The sequence below is a fragment of the Corylus avellana genome, chromosome ca1 (assembly GCF_901000735.1).
Source record: "Corylus avellana chromosome ca1, CavTom2PMs-1.0".
In the NCBI taxonomy this organism is placed as follows: domain Eukaryota; kingdom Viridiplantae; phylum Streptophyta; class Magnoliopsida; order Fagales; family Betulaceae; genus Corylus; species Corylus avellana.
In genome coordinates, this window is record NC_081541.1 from 10,324,781 (window position 1) to 10,343,309 (window position 18,529).

Genomic DNA, 18,529 nt, shown 5'->3' on the forward strand with positions numbered 1-18,529 from the left:
TGATGTTTGGTCTTGTGTTTTACCTTCATGTCAAGACATCTTCTGGTTTGAATAGAATCATATTCAAGATGATTGTTTAGTGCTGCAATTAATTACCTAGTTGAGGTCCCAAAAATGCCAAAATCTATATGTCTAAATGAAGGACTATATGCTCCATCTACCAATACTTTTTTGAGGCTACTTGCACAAAAGCTAACTGCATTGAAGAAACTTTTCTGAGGATTCCTAACCATTCAAACAAAAGTCTCTACCACCTTTGCATTTGAAATGAATGGTGAATTAACTTCTTATCTTATATAGATATATTGAATCTAGTCATCCAGCTTGTGTTCATGGTTACCCTCTCGAACTTAAAATACCCTTTTTTTTTCTTCTTCTTATTTTATGGATATTAGTGTTTCACTGTTAAAATATTAATTAAATAATTCAATTCACCCTTTCTAATTTCAATTTTTTCCTCTGTAAAAATGAAATGGAAAGTACTGTGGCATCCCACATCGTCTGAGTATAAAGATAGAGATACACGTATATGTATACTTTGACCCTTCATGACAACAACGTGTTTTAAAGCCGTGATGGTCATAATCCAATCAGAATTTCGTAGTTAAGCGAGCTTATGTGAAAGTAGTACGCGGATGAGTGACCTCTTAAAAAGTCTAATTCGAAGGAGCCAAAAGTGAACAATATTGTATATTAATAGGATGTGATATTACAATTACCCAGCTAGTGATGTTTTTGACTACTAGACTATAGCCATCTAGGGTTCGGCACTTTACCACTGAATTGTTTTTAGCAAACAGTACGAGTTGTAAAGTACGTATTGCCCACACTTATTAAGGATGAGTTTGAACTTAACACGTTGATCAAATAAGGTTCAATTTCAGTGCAGGCGTGGCTCCAAGAAACTATTTGTACACCCACTCATCAAAAGCGGACAATATTATGTATTAATGGGGTAGGATATTACAAGTACCTAGCTAGTGATGCTTTTAACTACTAGACTATAGCCATCTAGGATTCGGCACTTCACCGCTGAATTGTTATTAGCAAACAGTACAAGCTGTAAAGTACGTATTGGCCCCCACTTATTAAGGATGCATTTGAACTTAACACATTGATCAAATGAGGTTCAATTTCACTCCAGGCGTCGCTCCAAAAAAAACTGTTTGCACATGCATCACTCATCAAAGAGATTCGAACATTAGATTTTAAGAGAAATGCCATCAAGTCCGATACCTTTGCCACTTGCATGAATTTCCATATTAAAACAAATAAGTATTTCATGCATGCAGCCGCAATTCCATTACATTACATCCATCCAAGTGTGATCTGATCCCAATTAAAACAAAAAGATTGGTTTTACCTTAGTATTTTTTTTGTATGGTGATGACTCATGATCATAGATGAACAGTAGCAAAACCTGTAACTATTGTAATTGATGATATAAAAAAAAGATAGTGCAGAGTGGGGACAGAGTATTTAAGAAGAAGGAGCAATAGGTATCTTGTTCCGTACAAGATTGGGGCCTACGGATCCATGGGTTTGGAACAAAATCGACCACAATTATTCAGACTAGGCATCAACTCCGTACTGAGTATTTTGTTCACAGCTTTCAACAATTTAGATTGCAGAAAAAGATGAAGCGGCAGTGCAAGTTGGTGCGTACGAAAAATTACCCGACCACGTGTGTTGATAGCTGTATCTACATCATGCACCGACCAACTTGGATCTCCGTACTCCCCCACCTACGTGCTACTTTTACGACCACTAACTACTTTCTAACAGTTATCAACTACTTGCAGTCATTTCCAAATTTAACTTAAATCTACCTGTATATATATACACACACGTGATTTTATTATTATTATTATTATTATTATTATTTTTCTCTTTTTGCCTCTTCTTTAATTACGTAATCTAGCTAGATTAGAAAGTGTTTTTTTTTTTTTTTACTTGTTTTTTTGCTATTAATGAGCACGTTATTTTACATATTATTTATTAACGTGTTAAATTTGGATAAAAAAATTTGGATCTCCCCTGTAATTCTTGAAATTATATTTTAAACCATTTTAGATTAATTTGTCAACAAAAACAATTTACTCTGATCTACACTTATCATTGACAAAATAATTTGGAATAAATCTTAGAGCACTATCAGTAACTTTTCTTTGATTTTTTCTAAGTTTAGGAAATATAACTATTTTTTGTTTTCCTACCAAAATATACTTCATAATAACTTTCATTACATTTCCATATACTATTAAAATATTATTTCTTTACAAAATATAAGTTTTATACTTACTCTCTAATTTTTTACAAAATCTCAACATAGTCCCCAATAAAAGACAAAAAGATGAAAGATGAGAGAGGAAAACGAAATATTTATATTAAAATAATGTATAGAGAGCCACTTTTAGTTCCCTACACATTGGGCAACACTGTAGCATTCCCAATGTTTAGGGAATAGGGAAGCTGATATGACTTTTTGTGGTTTTTTTTTTTTTGAAATTTTCCCTATAAATAACGAAGGGAATGAGTTATAGGTGTTTGTTGCTAGTACTCTTAGTTTGAGAAAAAAAAAAAAAAAAAATCAAGATATATAACACGTACATGTGCCTGGCTGGCGGTGACAGATTTAATTGCTAAGAGTTTTAAAGCAAAAAAATAAGTTTATAGGAATATTATAATTGCCAAAATTTGTAAGGGTGAGCTTAGGCATTTCACACCATATATTTTAATATTGTAGCTCAAGATTTTTGACTATGTTAAATATTGATAGATTAGACGGGATTAAAGTGTATGCTAGGTTTGAAACGTTGTGGGGGAGACAAAGACATACATATTTTTTAATGTACAAGGAAGATCTATATATATTTTTATAAAATTGTAGCAGTTTTATTAAAAAAAAAAAAAAGAAGCTGTACATTCATACATACATACATGTGTGCAATATACACATATATATGAAATAAAGAATATCTATACACATACACTAGCATTGCAGTTAGCTAGGTGGTGTATCTCTCCTCGATCTCTCTATTGCCTCCCGCTCATGAGGAGCTTACCAATTAATTTGATAGGAGTAATGTTACATATTACGTTTTAATAAATGTTATTTAATACATTGTTATAAGATTACTGTTATGACATGGTAGTGAAAAGCAGTCATGATTTTTCTTTTTTACAAGTAATTATTGATCCAAATTAGACTGATTTTTACGGTCACATTATCTTAGTTTTATGACATCGTATAGTAGTCTACTAAATAATATTACTCATTTTTATTCCACAATGCTAATGTGACAATTCTAAATAACTTCCTCGATCAACTTACAGTCCAATTAATTAATTTATGGTATGTCAAACCAATCAACTAATAGTACTACATGATTCTTGTTTGATATGTCATGTGTTAATTGTAATGTGACATGGCACAAGTACATTAAATTACAAATATATTATAAATAAAAAATAAAAAAGTTAAAAGCAATTAATTAAATTTGTTTTTTTTTTTTAAAAAAAAAAGACGGGTGGCCGATCAAACAACTACAAATAGCACATAATGTGTCAAACGAGAGCCACATAACATTAATTAATTGGTTTGATATGGCATACCATTAATTAATTGAACTGTTAGTTAATTAACAAGGGAATCTATATATATTTGAAATAAGAGAAAAACCTACTAACCTAATTATCAAAATTGAAATGGCACAAAAAATTTTAATTTTTCCCAAAAATACAATTCCACAATGATAACAATATACGATTGTTATGAAATTGATAGCTTATATCCGCATTGAATGCTTAAAGATGTAAAAGTGAGGAGTACAATAACAGCAAGAACAAGAACATAAAACTTTGTTGAAAATGACCAAACACATGTACGTGCATATTCAAGCAAACATGTTGCAACATTATAAATTAATAGACCCTACAAACTTTTACTCATGACTAGTAGCAGTAGGTGCATAGTCTTATTACTAAGATGAAAGCATGCCCCTGATTAATTTGGGACTCTATTTATTCTATCTCACCATATGTTTTTCTATATTCCAGACGAGAAGCACGTGTTGAGTGTTCAACCTTTCTATCCACAAAACTCGTCATGAGGAAATGAAAAAACTGCGAATTGCAAAAGCTAGCACCGTCGCAGACTCATTTGTTTTGTTCTCTTTTTGTAATAAATATATTGGTTTTTTTTATTTTTTATTTATTTTTTGGTGATAACACGCTTTTACAAATGTTTGCTTCGGTTTTAAAAAACATTATAGGTAGTACTAAATACTAATACTACTAGCTAGTACTTGTCTTGACCCTAAATACCAATATGACACTTTAAAAAAAAAAAATAAGAACTTTAAAAACACTAGCTATGTTTTGCAAAAATAGGGTCATCACTCACCGATCACTTCCATTTTGGCCAAGAGGTGGCTTGACCCACCTACTATATATATATGACAAGCCGGGGGTAATTATTGAACCACCCCAAGGCCATTTGGGCAGTCCCGCTTAGTAAGGGACTGGTTTACCTCCAAAAGGAAAATAATAATAATAATAAAATTAAAAAAAGAAAAAAAGAAAAAAAGTGAAGAATGTTTTTTTTTGCCACCCCTAAGGTCATGGGGTGGTTTGGTCATCCTCATATCAGCTATAGGAGGTGGCTAAAACCACTCTTTTGCCAAACGAGGCTAGCTCGGTTACCTTTAGCCTTGTCATAGGATGTGGCCGAAGCTCACAGAATTTGTAGTTTTTTACTTTTTAAAATTTTAAATATTGTTTGATGTGGCATGCCGTTAAATATTGAATGGAACATGGACAAAAGGACTATCTCTATTTTTAGGCTTGAGACAAGAACCTCCTAAGATGCTTTTTGAAACCCAGACCGACAACCGTTTGATATAAGCCTTACCTCAGGGAGTGAGAAACATTTAACCCTAAAAATATAAACATACGAACACTTTTAAACCCATAAAAACAGTTTCCACCTTTTTATTTCACATGACAATACTTTTTAAATAATAATAAATAAATAAATAAAACAGTATTTAAAATACATGAGCAAACTTTTTTATATCACACGATCGAGAACAGTTTTTGTCACTTAATTCCCTCAAAAACAAAATTTGACCCTAAGAAAACCACTTAATTGCATGTTTGTATCTTTCTTGGCGATTAAGGATTTGAAAAGCTCCAAGTCTCATCGGTGCATCCACAAAATAGAGCTCCCACTTTCTTGCTTGTAGTTGTACGTAGAACATAAGTTTTGAAAAACCAATTGTTTCTTTAACACGTGTCATGGCAACTTGCTATAACTTTTCCAACTCTCTTAGCCAGCTGGCATGAGATTTTTCATACGTGGCTAGCTTTCATAATGGGCTTGTCGCATTTTGACAATTCAAATCGACCAAACAATAATGCTCGTAAGCAAAAAAAATATAATTTAAAATTGTTTTCAGAAATATTTGTCGATTTCAATGGAAACACAAATATAGGTGAACTACATTTTCTCAGTGCTCTTTTATAACCATAAAAATTGTCGTGGTTTGGAACAAGTCATGCAAAGAAAAGGAGATGAGGTACACGTACCTAACATTTTGGTACTCATCTATCTCACAAAATAAGAAATTATTAATTTCATCGGATAAATAAATAAAGAAATGGAAAAATATTAGATACTATAATTTTATTCAATATTTATTCAATAAGATTGACATGATACTGCCAACTAACCATATATTGCATTAATCATTGTTAAATAAAAAAAAATATATCCAATAATTAATTTAAAGTGTCATGTCAACAATATTAGATAATTGTAAAAAAAACATATATTTAGCAATACTCATGAAAAAATTAAGGTAAGTAGCCATGTAGTTGTCTCTAATTTATGCCTACTACATTCTAGTAGGTACATCCTTAACATTTGCAAGTGTAAACTAATTAAATTTGTTAATGTGTTTTGACTATGCAAGTGTAATTAAGGCTATAAAGCTAAGGATTAAGAATTTAAGATAGTGAACCGAGCATCGAGGCCATTTGTTTTTTTTTTTTTGACATGTCCACAGCCGATTGAGCTAGTGACCTCTGCTTCATTAGGCGTGGTCTACAGTCGATTCAATTATTCCTTGGAAACAAACCATTTGTTCTTTTAATTAGGGTAAAGGATGTTATTTATTTATTTATTTATTTTTGGGTGGCTTTGCAAATGGGCGGGATTCTTTTTTCTTTATGGGTAGAACCCAGAAATGGCGTCACCAACAAAAGCAACGACCTTTTGTAGAAAAGCTATCGATAATACTCGTAAAGCCCCACCACCACATCCACATCCACATCCACCCAAGCTTGAATATATATACATCTAAAGAAATAAAAACAGAGCCCATTGGACAACTCGGAAAAATTGACCAATCTCCTGGCTCTGCTTATGGATAATGCATGCAAGTAGCTCGGCCCCTGATAATTTATTATCATATGAAAAAAATAATAATAATAATAATTAATAATTTTATTAAATATTGAAAAAAGTGGTGGATCCAATTAAGCCAAAAGATTTTAAAGAGGAAAAGACGAAAAACGAAAGAATGTGATTTATAACTGACAATTATGGAGACAAAAAGTTGGTTCCTTAATTAATAGGAATTTTTATGGAAATATATAAAAATATATATATATATGCATTATCAATTAGTGATGGCTTCTTTCTCTTTCCTACACACCTGTTCCAACTTCCACGCGTATATGGATAAGCACAGCCCATGGATGGATGATGGATCCTCCTTGGTCAATTGGCTTCAGCTCTGTAATAATGATCAACAGCACCACAGCGCTTTCCGACAATGCCAACAAGGAAAACCTATATCGGTTCGTTTAACGAAACTTTTTAGACGATGTTTTTATTTTTATTTTTATTTTTTATTTTGTTGTGTTGACGTGGAGATAAAAGTAGTTTTTGAGTATATTTATGTTGAGTTATTGTTTTTATTACGTTTTTTTAATCAAATAAGGAAAGGGTTACAAGTGATTAAAATATTTAAAATGGGTGAGTTTTCATACAGCAAACTCAAAAATAAAAATCAATCATACAAGTAAAAAACCCATACAAATGACTCGGTCCTTTCCAAGAGACAGCGCAAATTAAAGCAGTTACTAAAGCAAGAAGAGTAAAAGTAATTTTAAGTATGTTGTATGTTGAGTTATTATTTTTACTTTTTTTAATCAAATTAAAAAAGGGTTACAAGTGATTAAAATATCTAAAATGGGCGAGCTCTCATACAACATACTCAAAAATGAAAATTAACTGTACAAGTAAAAAAACCAAACAAATAATTCGTCTTTTTTAAGAGATAGCACAAAGCAGTTACTAAAGCAAAAAGAGTATCGAATCTCAAGAGGTTCATCAACTTTAATTATAGGTAAAAGAACCGCAAGAGGTCCAAATCGATCAGCACTCCAGCCATGGAACACCTTGAACCCATCTGAACCTCAAGAGTTATTTATTAATACTTTTGTTTTGTTTTGTTTTTTGTTTTTGTTTTGCTAAAAAAACAGAACATTATCTTAAAAAGTGTTGCCAAATGAGCCTGTCCCATACATTTTTCATTCAAAAAAGAGTTTAAAAAAAAAAAACCGCAACCATGCGTACGTACATACTGTGCAGGTTGAAAGAGTAAGTTGGTTTAATTTCAGGTGAGATGCAAATTCTGACAACTATTGTGGTTGCAACTTGCAAATAAAAACACGTGATGAAATCTGTGATGTGCGGTGAGGGTGCTTTACTCCACATAAAAAGCCATTGAACCTGCTTCGACAATAGGTACGATCCTTCCATAACTGGCCATCCATGTCGTCCACACAAATCGAGTAGCCTTAGTCGTGAAGGCTGTTACTTGTTTATGGTTTGATAGGACAAAGGCTTCATAAAGTTGTGATTACCAAAAGAAGCAAAAGATAGAAGGTTGGCCTACAATCCAAAAGCTCCTAAATTATCCACAATTTTTTTTTTTTAAAAAAAAATATTCCATACATATTTAATGTTTATGATGTTAATTTCTTTTTTCTATGAGAAACATGATGTTGATTATCTATACAATGATTTTATTATTTTTCCTTTCATTTTTTCGATTACTCATTCAATTTTTTATTTTTTTAGCAAATTAAAACAGAATGGTTACTTGTTTAATTGTTTGTCAAAGATAAAATTATGACATTTAATTAAGTTCATATTTTTTCGCTTTAACTTATGCACAGACTTCCGTCAACAAACAGAAAAAAAAAAAAAGTTATATCAATTAAGTGAAATATATATATTATTTTATTAATTCAGTCAGAGAAAGAAAAATCATGGTGCTACCACTATATAAGATATGAATTGAGAAACATATTTAATGTTTTTCCTTTTTGAATGTTTGATTTTTTCCTTTCCCTTTTTCCTGTCTTTTCAGTTGTATTGGCAGGAAAAGGAAATCAAAGACAGACGAGCCTTTACTGCAACCACCAGGGACCAAATCTTTGAACACTTGTCCATGGAAGATCTCAAAAGATCCCTCACTCTGTCGAATGGGATCCTCTCTATCTCAAAGTAATTAGAGACTATCTGGTTAGTACAATTTATGAGGGTAAAATGGTCTTTTCAATTATTCTCTGATTTGATTTTACTCCATTTTTATTTTGAAATAGAGATGAATTTATGAGGGTAAAATGGTCTTTTCAATTATTCTCTGATTTGATTTTACTCCATTTTTATTTTGAAATAGAGATGAATTTATGAGGGTAAAATGGTCTTTTCAATTGTCCTCTGATTTGATTTCACTCTATTTTTTTTTTTTTTAAATAGAGATGATCATTTTGACACTCTGTCATTCATATATATATATATATATAACAACAAAGTTCTAAAGAAACATACGAAATCACATTCAAAGATTAATCATAAATCATGAGAGACTCATGATTGTAGTCACACAAAAATGGAATCATTGAATTCCTTCGTACTCATTAACGGGAATACACTTCTCCCCCATAATTTGATTACCTCTATAATCATAGATTTGTCTTTAATTTTACTTGTTCTTAGATTTGATTTTATATTTCCACTTTTAAATCATGAAAGATGAATTTGTACTCTAGGAGTAGCTCAATTGGTTAGAGATTATGCCTTATGAAGCGAATGTCACTAGTTCGAATTTTACTCTCCATTTTTTCTCTCGTTGTGCGGACATATAAACCAAAAAAAAAAAAAAAAAAAACTATATGGTATTTGTTGCTAGTGCTCTTAGAATAGAAATAGAGAAAACAAAAGACTTAGGTCAAGTCGGTTTAAGTTTAAACACCTTGAGGCTATTCCATTCACACGAGTTTCAATCAAGGTTGCAATTACGGCCTTCCGAGGTCCTTTATTTTGAGCAAGCTTCGAATTAGAAACAAGGCTTTCTATACCAAATTTTCATACTTTTTATACATCCCGTTTTAAATTTACTAACATCATCAAACTTGCTTTCATCTGATGTCGGAATCAAAAGATATTAGGTCTTTGTTGAACAACATTCATAAACTTGAATTTTTCATGTCTTGAACCGACTTTTATACCAACTTAATCATTAACTCAAACTTAAATATTAAAACTTAGAAACCATGTTTTGACACCCAAAAAAAAAAAATTAAAAAAATTAATTTGCCAACACACAATCTTATCGTATCATGTTAGATTCTTGCTTTTTCTTCTTCTTTGTAGATATTTTTACTGTATATATGTGTGCTACTTCTAACAGTAGTATTAGAGCCAATCATTGAAGATAGCATCTGTATGGTGGACTCAAAATACTTGTATCTATAATTGTGAGTGTCGGGATATATCTTGGTGATGATGTGTCAACATTTGGTAAAAGACTTTTGCTTTTGAATTGAGTGATGTTTGAATGTGTTTTATATATAATGTTGGCACCGAAAAATTCACCAAAGAGTCAAATCTCTGTCTCTGTTTCTGCGTTGTCATTCATCTTTTTCATGATCATGCATGTGGATCTCCCAGAATCCGGGTCTCTTACGTCAAGAACTTGTCCTTTTAAATACAAAAAAGCTAAAAAAAATACAAAAATACAAAAATACCCACCTCATCCAACACCAACATCTTTTCCATGCACTTTAGTCCCTTCCTATCACTCAAAACTCAGCCCCTTATTCAAAATAATTTTGCTTTTTTCCATCATTCATTCTCTTTCTGTTTTCCAGAAAACTTTGAATTCAAAAATGGGATGATCGAGATTAAAGGTTTAGCTTTTGCTTTGTTTGACCTTACGTACCCACCAGGCACCAACAAGATAATAGCGCCAGGAGGTTAGCCTGATATTTTTGCAAGGGGAACATGAAGAATTTTTTGGAGATTCTTTGTAATCTTTTTGATGTAAGACCAATTGCCCGCCATGTACGTGCAGTAGGAGACATGTGGGAGAATCAACGAGGCCCATGAGAAACATTTGGGTGGCTTCAACAGCTCCCTGTTCTTGGCCTGCCTACACTAATCATTCCTTAACCAAACTCATGCTTCTTTGACTTTCAACCATTTATAATCGTCGGTGCCGTTTCAAGAAGCATGACAACAACAAAACAAAAACAGAGTAAAAGAACACGCTAACACTTTTTTTTCTTTTTTTGAAAAAATAAAGGGAGAGAAACACGTAAGGCACGTGTCTGTAAAAAGTGGCTATATGTCCATCCATCCCCATGGGTCACGGGCTGATTTTCTAAGTACTCCTAATTCCAAGCAGAAAGATACTATACTTGCTATCTGCACATACACAAGTGAATTGCAAAATATGGATATGCAAAGGCGGATAATATTCGCATTTACATACTTCTATATCGTTTAGTGAAAGAAGGCAACCGGTGTGTCTTATTAACAAATTACATGTATACGACATAAAGGCATATTGGTTGTACTTTGCCGTCGCTAACACCTGTGCTTTGAGGAAACTCAGAGAGAACCCCAGAATTAGAACAAGTAGCAATTTTAACATCAAGTGTATTTAGTTCAAAAATTAGATTAAGCCCATCAGAAAAAGCTCATTAAAAAAAAAGAAGCAAATGTCATGGGCAGTTAGTATAAAAAAATCGTCCATACATGTGTAATTATTGGCAAATTCCACAAAGTGATGCGATTACTAAAATCCACTCTCAACAAAGTACAGATGTAGATGTAAAATAAAGGTTTTATTCGCCCATGTATGTGTGGTTTACAACCCTACTAAGATTGTTCGGGGCAAGGGAATTACTTAAAAATCAGCTTAAATTGAATAAATAAAACAAAACAAATAAATAATGAGAGATTTCCATCATTTTGGAGGATTTTATGTCAGTCATCACAAGCTACTTTGTGTTGCAAGTATGAGAATTATAGAGATTGAAAAGCATTTGTCAAATTCCTAAAACCTAATGTAGAAACTACTACATTAGTCTTTCTTCTTCATACCAATAGTAAATAATATATTTTAAATATAAGCTCAAAAAGTAATGTGATTCATATCCCGCAATATCATACACAAGAAAAAAGGAGCATATGAGGATCTTGTTCATGAGATATTTTCTGCTGAATCACCATGACTGCTCTGGAAGATTGCAGTGCCTGCTATTCACGCAAATTTTGCAATGTGACCAATATGTGTTGGCACCATTGCACTAATAATGATACTACATACATGACCACTCCCAATGGAAAACCACAAAATTTTTTTCCCATTGAACAGTGGCATAGATACAGGTGAGATATATGGCATCATTTGCCTGAGAATGCAAAACGTAGCCGTTCTCTCTGCCGATTAAGAATCCGATGATTTGGAGATGGTGTCTTCCCTCCTGCACCTGCCTGGCGCATCATCTCTGCAATATGCACTTTCCATTGTCATGAACAAATAGTTTTATAACTTCAATGTCAAAAACAATGTCCCAAAAACTTGAGTTGTTCGGAAATACGACAAAAATGCATGTCAAGCTCATAAACACATTAATACAACCTGCAGTTCTCACAAGAGACAAGTGTCAATAGAATTTTGTAACATCTCTATCGCCTAGTCGAGAAGAATGAGATGGGATTGGTTTTTTCTAACTTGGTAATGAGAGGTTTCAGAAACCAGATCTATGAGATGGCTATTGCCCATTGCAACACCTCCACCTCTCAAATTTTCTCATTCCTAGAAATTATAGCGTATCTTGAATCATGAGAACCATCAATTTGAAAAGGTTCTCTAATCTCACTCTTGAAGCACCAATACGCAAACAAGTTAAATTTAAGGGAAAATATGCCACAATTTTCCTGAACTTTCGTGCTTTGACTTTGAAACCCTAATTTTCAATTTGATGAATTTAAGACGTGTTTTAAACATTTGTAAATCAAGACCTCTATTAGGCTTTCCATCAAATATATATATATATATATATATATAAACTCCATACTCCATGCCGGTCAACTTCCATGGCCAACGATCCGTAACTATGAGTCTCCTCAAACATGACCATGGTCTCAGGTATGAGGAGACCCATGACTTCTCCTGACCATGGAGACCAATGGCCATGGATCTCCTCAGAATGGCCAGTCCCTCTATGGCCATGAAGTTGACAGGCCATAGGGTATGGATATTTTTTTTTTAATTATCTAAGGGGTATAATTATATTTTCACGTTCATTTTTGTTTTTTTTTTGGTTGACAAAACACCTAATAGAGGTCTTGATTTACAAATGTTCAAAACATTGGTCTTAAATTCATTAAATTGGAATCCGGAGTCTCAAAATCAAGCAGCACGAAAGTATCAGGGGATTGTGACATATTTTCCCTAAATTTAGATAGTGTAGACTGTAGAGTACAACAGACTAAATCTCAAAACCCTTTTCAGCTTAAAAGGAGCTTGGATTTTCTTGGTTTCAAAAGCGCATTCATTGACAGAAGCCCCCTTATACCTTATTTAATTACAAGTATAATATCAGTACCTAGAATCCAAGGTGGTTAATTCTAAAGTTGAACACAACATTGGTCCTCAAGGTCAATGGATCCAACTAAAACCACAAAACACAGTGCAGTTTAGATTTAAACCATATGCAGAAAATGTAAACTTGCCTCGCTTCCTCTGAAGCTCTTCATCGAGCTCTTCTCTCCATTTCCTTTGTATCTCAGAGAAGCTAGCACTGCAGACATTTCAATCTTTGGTTACAAGATGGGAGAAGATAAGTCTGTCAGGAAATGTAAGCTAACACATTCACCTAACAACATATACTGAACCTTGGACCAAATGATGCCTGCTGAGCATCAAGAAAAACCCCTTTCCATTCACTAGCCTGAGGTGGCTGAATTTCTTGTAGAGCTCGATGGTGCACACCACTTGCATTTGATAGATTTTTGGTATGGCTCCCATGTCCCGCACCATTTGCAGCATCAATAACTGCTGAGAGTCTTCTGCTAGGTGCTCGATTGGGTGACCTGCTTTTAGGAGGTAAACTCGAGTTATTCAAAACTTTTTCACCATTTGCCATTTGAACCGCACCAGGAGGACCAGCTGCATTCATTGTGTTGTAGAACTCTTCATATAGAGGAGACTGCAGCTTCTTCAAATCTAAAGCCTAATTTAATTTTATAAAGCAAGTAACCATGTCATATTTTTATCATATAAAAATTCAAGATTCTCAGAAAATATAAGAGAAAATAACAAAATAATGCCATCAATTCATTCACAAAAGAATGATCTCTACGGACAAGGTACCTTTTCATCCAGGAAGGCTCTAATTTTTGATTCTGTAACTTCATCATCATCCTCAGCCCCCATCAGCCCACATGGAAATGTGAAGTCATTCTCCCCCTTATCTGATACTCCAGGGCTGCCAGCAGCCTTATGGATTGTTGCACTAGGAGACAAGTCTACTCCACTTCTCTCCAACTCAATCCTTTCATCAAACTTGCAGGGCCAGTCGTCGGTAGGCTCGCACATGGGATTAAAACTCTGGTTCAAATGAAAGAGATCTGCCAGTGTTATTGGAGCTCATTATAACCACCTAAAGCACACAAAGGGCATGACAACAGTTATTTACCTTATTTACATCATCCGAACTTAAAATGGATTTGAGCTTTATGGATGCATCAACCAAAAGTTCATCGTCATAATCCATCTGGCACATGTCATCATCATCATGATTGCTTGCTCCCCAAGATTCCACTCTTAAGGACTTTGGAGGATAAGCTGTTGAGCACCTCAGGCTACCCATTTCACAGACATCCTTTAAGCCTGTGCAGGTTGACCTTCTAATCACGGTGTTCATGCTGCAGCAGCAATGTAGTTTCCATAGTCAACATTTCCAACAACCAATAATCAAAATTCGTCAAATGTTCCACAATCATCAGAGTAAAACACTTACGAGTTCTTAAGATTCATCCCAGGTGTTACCATCTGGTTTCCAGATTCCTGACGTAACAAGAACTAGAGTATAGGATAAGTTAATCGAAAGAACAAGAATTCAAACTAGTATAGCTTACTGCAAATGTACGGACCATAACTGAACTACCAACTGCATGAGATTCCCAATATTCCCCAGTGACAAATGGATGCTGCAGATTAGCAAAAAACAGTATCATAAGTAAAATGATGTCTGCTTCTGTGCATGTATATATGTGAACAAAAACATTCAGATTGGAAGGCAATAGTTCACACACACTTGTGTTTAGGCATGTATTTATCCATGATGTTTGTATTACTACCGCTTAATCAATGAATAATTGATATGGAACATCTCTAGAGATTACCTGCAGCAAATCTGATCCAGTAGGCCTTAAGTCAGGTTCCCTGCCGCCATAATTTGATGTGTGTGAGAGTTACAAAGAAGAAAAATTGACTAATAGAAATCATAAAGTATGTTGGAAACATAATGACAGAAGAAAAGTAGAAACAATGGATGTACTTCTGTAAACATTTTAACAGAAAATCCTTTGCCTCGGTGGAGAGATGCTCAGGGATGGGTGGATGAGATTTAGTTGTCCCAATATGGAAGAGGGCAGCAACCTGAGAGAAACACCGGTTCTTACTTTCAAAATTTTTAGAACGCACACTGACATTTATAAAATTACAGTCAAATTCTTACAAAAAAAATGAAGTAGTAAGTTTAACAAGTAGCATCAAGTGCGTACCTCCTGATACTGTTGACTCCATGGAGGCTTTCCTGTAGCCATCTCAATCACAGTACATCCAACACTCCATATATCAGCAGAGCTAAGAAACCACTTTCCAAAATTAATGAGGTCCAAAGATCATAATTAAGGACTACAGCCATATTTTACTTTTCTCCATTTTAGAAAAAGAGTGGCACAGATTCACTAAAGCATAAACTGCATGAGATCGAGCACAGTGATTTCCTCAAAATGAAGTTTAGAACAAGAAGGTTTTCAAAGGATTTTCTCATCTTACTTAGATACTAGGTGTTCTCATTAAAAATACTTCATAAGCTTTATCTCAAAACAATTTAAAAAATAAAAACAAATGAAGAAGTAAAAAAAAAATGAATCAAATAAGACATGCTGGTTTCAGCAGTGTGCTACCTGTTATTTTATTTAAACATTACATGGAGGTCATCAACGCAATATACATGCTTTGTTACAACTACCAGTTGTCCCAATAGCCAAACCTTGTTCTTCTATTTCAAACTGTCAAAAAGGCTCTTAATATTTATTTTAAAAAGGTGAATTGATTGTAAACTAACCTTTTTAATCTACATATTTCATGCCAAGGAAAAAAAAAAAAAAAACAGATAAATGTGGTCACATTTTTGCAAAAAAGGTTTATATTTGTTCTTACAAGCTATGCCCAGTCTGAAGAATAACTTCAGGAGCCATCCAATATGGAGTACCCTTCATCGACTTGGCACCATTTATAGTAGCCTGTATAGTTACATAACCTCTTTAGCTATGCATATAAAAAAAAGTCACTAAAAAGACTGGCTGATTATTTGGAGACAATCGCATACCAGCTCAACAACTTTCTTGGATGCACCAAAGTCCGCAAGCTTAATGCATCCCTTATTATCGACAAGAATGTTTGCACCCTACATGAATCATGCCCATTATGGCCCATTATGATAAGAGAAAGAGAGAAGCTCCAAAACAATATGGACCTATTAAAAGGAAGTGTGAGGTACCTTGATGTCCCTATGCATAATTCCATTCTTGTGAAGGTATTCAAGACCCAGTAACAATTGTTTTGTATACATTCGTATAACCTGTTTAGCGAACGATTTCAAGAAGCAATATTAGCAAATTAAACCCCGGAAACCTTCAAATGACAATGTAATATTCACTTACAGACTCGGGGAAGGATCCAAATTTCCCTAATAGTGATGATATAGATCCACCCGGGACAAATTCCAACAAAATATTCAACGATTCGTCCTCTCTAGCAGTTCCCAAATATCTCTAAGCAACAACAAAAACAAAAACAAAAACAATGAGAAAATTAAAAACCCATCATCATTTCCACCAAAAGATCGCAACCCCATACTCACAACAATATTTGGATGTGACAGATTCTTCAGCAGCTTCACTTCCTCCTCCAATTCCCTAATGTTAGCCTATTTTAATGGGATTAAAATACAAAAAACTTACAAATCAGTATATTGCAAAGCAGAAATCTGTTCGTCTCAGAATCCAATCTATTTCAAATAAAAAAAACTAATTTTCACATACGTAGAATTAAGTTGGGTAATTAACAGCTGCATATTCATATCCTAACCTGTATTTTCTCCTTTGAAGCATTATTCGCCGCAATCGAAACCTACTAAGTAGAACCACCAAAACTTCAATATCAAATCCATAAACGAATCAACGCAGAGATATAGATACGTAATCAACCTGTTTCACGGCGAGCAGCTCTCCGGAGTCGAGGTTCATCCCCATGTAGACCCGACCGAACGCGCCGCAGCCGATCAACTCACCCTTGCGCCACCGGATCGGCGACGAGTCGTCCTTGGGGACCGGAGGCAGCGCTCGGACCGGAGACTTCGAGAAAAGTCCGATTCGCGATTTCCGGATGGAGGAGCCGATCCTCTCGACCAGGCCACTGGCAAACCCTCCGTCGTCGCCGCCTGGGGTCCGGAACACCAGGGATCGGCGAACCGATCCGAAAATGTCCTGCATCGCTGTATAAGGGGTTTGGTTCCTGAGTTGTTGCTGTTCGAACAGAGAGATTAGAGTTCAGTGAGGTTCATTTTCGGTGTGAGCCAGAGTGAGAGCGAGAAAGAGTGGAGATTTGAAGGAGGGAAAAGGTGAGGGGGATCTGTTTTCAAACATAAATAATTGGGTAAAATGCTTAATTCCTTAATAATACCTTTAATATTTATATGACTTTTTTTCTTTCTTTTCTCTTTTCTCTTTTTTTTTTAAAATATTTATTAAAAATAAAATAAAAAAGTTATTGTAAATTTTATTTAAATAAATAAAATAACTTAATTCTCTAAATTTAAAATATATATATATATATATATATATATACTTGTGCATCCGCAATCAATGAGCACTCCTTGCTTGAGTGAGGGGATCTCATCTAGAATTACTACTTGGGCATCATTACCCCATGCTTGTTCTTTGATGCCTTGGTCATGAAAAAAATTTAAATAAAAAAAATATTGTTGCGTATTATATTTTTATTTCATAACTATTTTATAATATTAGTGTAGCAGTTTTAACTAATTTTAACAGATAAAGAAAAATTGTTATTATAATAGAGGCAATGAAGGGGATTGCGTTTAATAAAACATTAGTAGTAGAGATGAAAAAGTCATAATCAATGGTCTCGCAGTGGATAAAGACGTGATTCATCGAAATTTGCTATATATTTGAAAGTGATTGAGATAATGATATTTCATAGATATTGTCTTGTAATAGCTTAAGAGGCTATTGTGTGTCATAGATAATGTTTGGATTGTCAATATTATACGTTTTTTTTTTTTTGCATTGTACGGAACATTTTGCCCAATTTGATTCTTATATCGATGAAGAGATATACCATAAACAAATATATGGGTGTGGGCTTCATTGTGAGGAATCACAAAGGATTAATACATGATGCACTGAGCAAAACAATAAACTGCTTAGACCCCCCAGTCATGGTGGAAGCTGTGGGAGCATTACGGGCTGCTGAATTTTGCTACGATCTGGGAGCCTGCATGACATGGTGTTAGAGGGTGATTCTTTGATTGTGGTCAAAGATATTCTTGCCTTGGTTTCGAATTGGTGCGCTCATGGGCAAATTGTAGCAGATATTAGAGTGGTTCTTAACTCTTGGAGGAGCTGGATGATCAAGCATACTAAAAAGGATGCGAACTAAGCGGCACATGGACTAGCCAAGCAAGTAGTTATGAATTAAATGGATCAAATTTGGATAGAGAAAATACCAAACTGTATTTCAGATATTGTTCATTTAGAGCATTATGCTCTTTCTATTTAGTATTTAGAGTGTTATAACTCTAGATGTTTTATTGGTATTATAATGAGATGAGGTTTTATTCC

The 18,529-nt window shown here is 34.0% G+C and overlaps 1 protein-coding gene across 3 annotated transcripts; it reads right to left on the reverse strand.

Moving 5' to 3' along the window:
- Positions 1 to 11,500: 11,500 nt before the first annotated feature.
- Positions 11,501 to 17,314, reverse strand: LOC132182886 (mitogen-activated protein kinase kinase kinase NPK1). Of its 3 annotated transcripts, none has more exons than XM_059596263.1 (17): positions 16,874 to 17,314; positions 16,755 to 16,796; positions 16,528 to 16,593; positions 16,328 to 16,438; positions 16,165 to 16,245; positions 15,994 to 16,071; positions 15,825 to 15,907; positions 15,161 to 15,242; positions 14,935 to 15,035; positions 14,780 to 14,819; positions 14,528 to 14,584; positions 14,395 to 14,441; positions 14,071 to 14,299; positions 13,746 to 13,982; positions 13,268 to 13,605; positions 13,106 to 13,173; positions 11,501 to 11,874 (listed from the first exon to the last, which is right to left on the reverse strand). In XM_059596263.1, the coding sequence occupies exons 1-17, from the start codon at positions 17,156 to 17,158 to the stop codon at positions 11,771 to 11,773; spliced, it is 2,049 nt and encodes a 682-aa protein (XP_059452246.1). In that variant the 5' UTR covers positions 17,159 to 17,314; the 3' UTR covers positions 11,501 to 11,770. The 3 variants fall into 3 exon arrangements, 2 of the variants coding, with proteins under 2 accessions (XP_059452246.1, XP_059452238.1); XM_059596255.1 differs by having other exon boundaries at positions 14,513 to 14,584; XR_009440338.1 differs by having other exon boundaries at positions 11,857 to 11,874; positions 13,249 to 13,605; positions 14,513 to 14,584.
- Between the last annotated feature and the right edge of the window lie 1,215 nt (positions 17,315 to 18,529).

Excerpts from the sequence above, each read along its gene's own strand:
- LOC132182886 (XM_059596255.1), bottom strand. The coding sequence starts at position 17,158 with ATGCAGGACATTTTCGGATCGGTTCGCCGATCCCTGGTGTTCCGGACC. Across the intron at positions 13,174-13,267 it reads CAGGCATCATTTGGTCCAAG|TGCTAGCTTCTCTGAGATAC; the intron begins GTTCAGTATATG and ends AAATGTCTGCAG. Across the intron at positions 11,875-13,105 it reads AGAGCTTCAGAGGAAGCGAG|AGATGATGCGCCAGGCAGGT; the intron begins GCAAGTTTACAT and ends TGCATATTGCAG.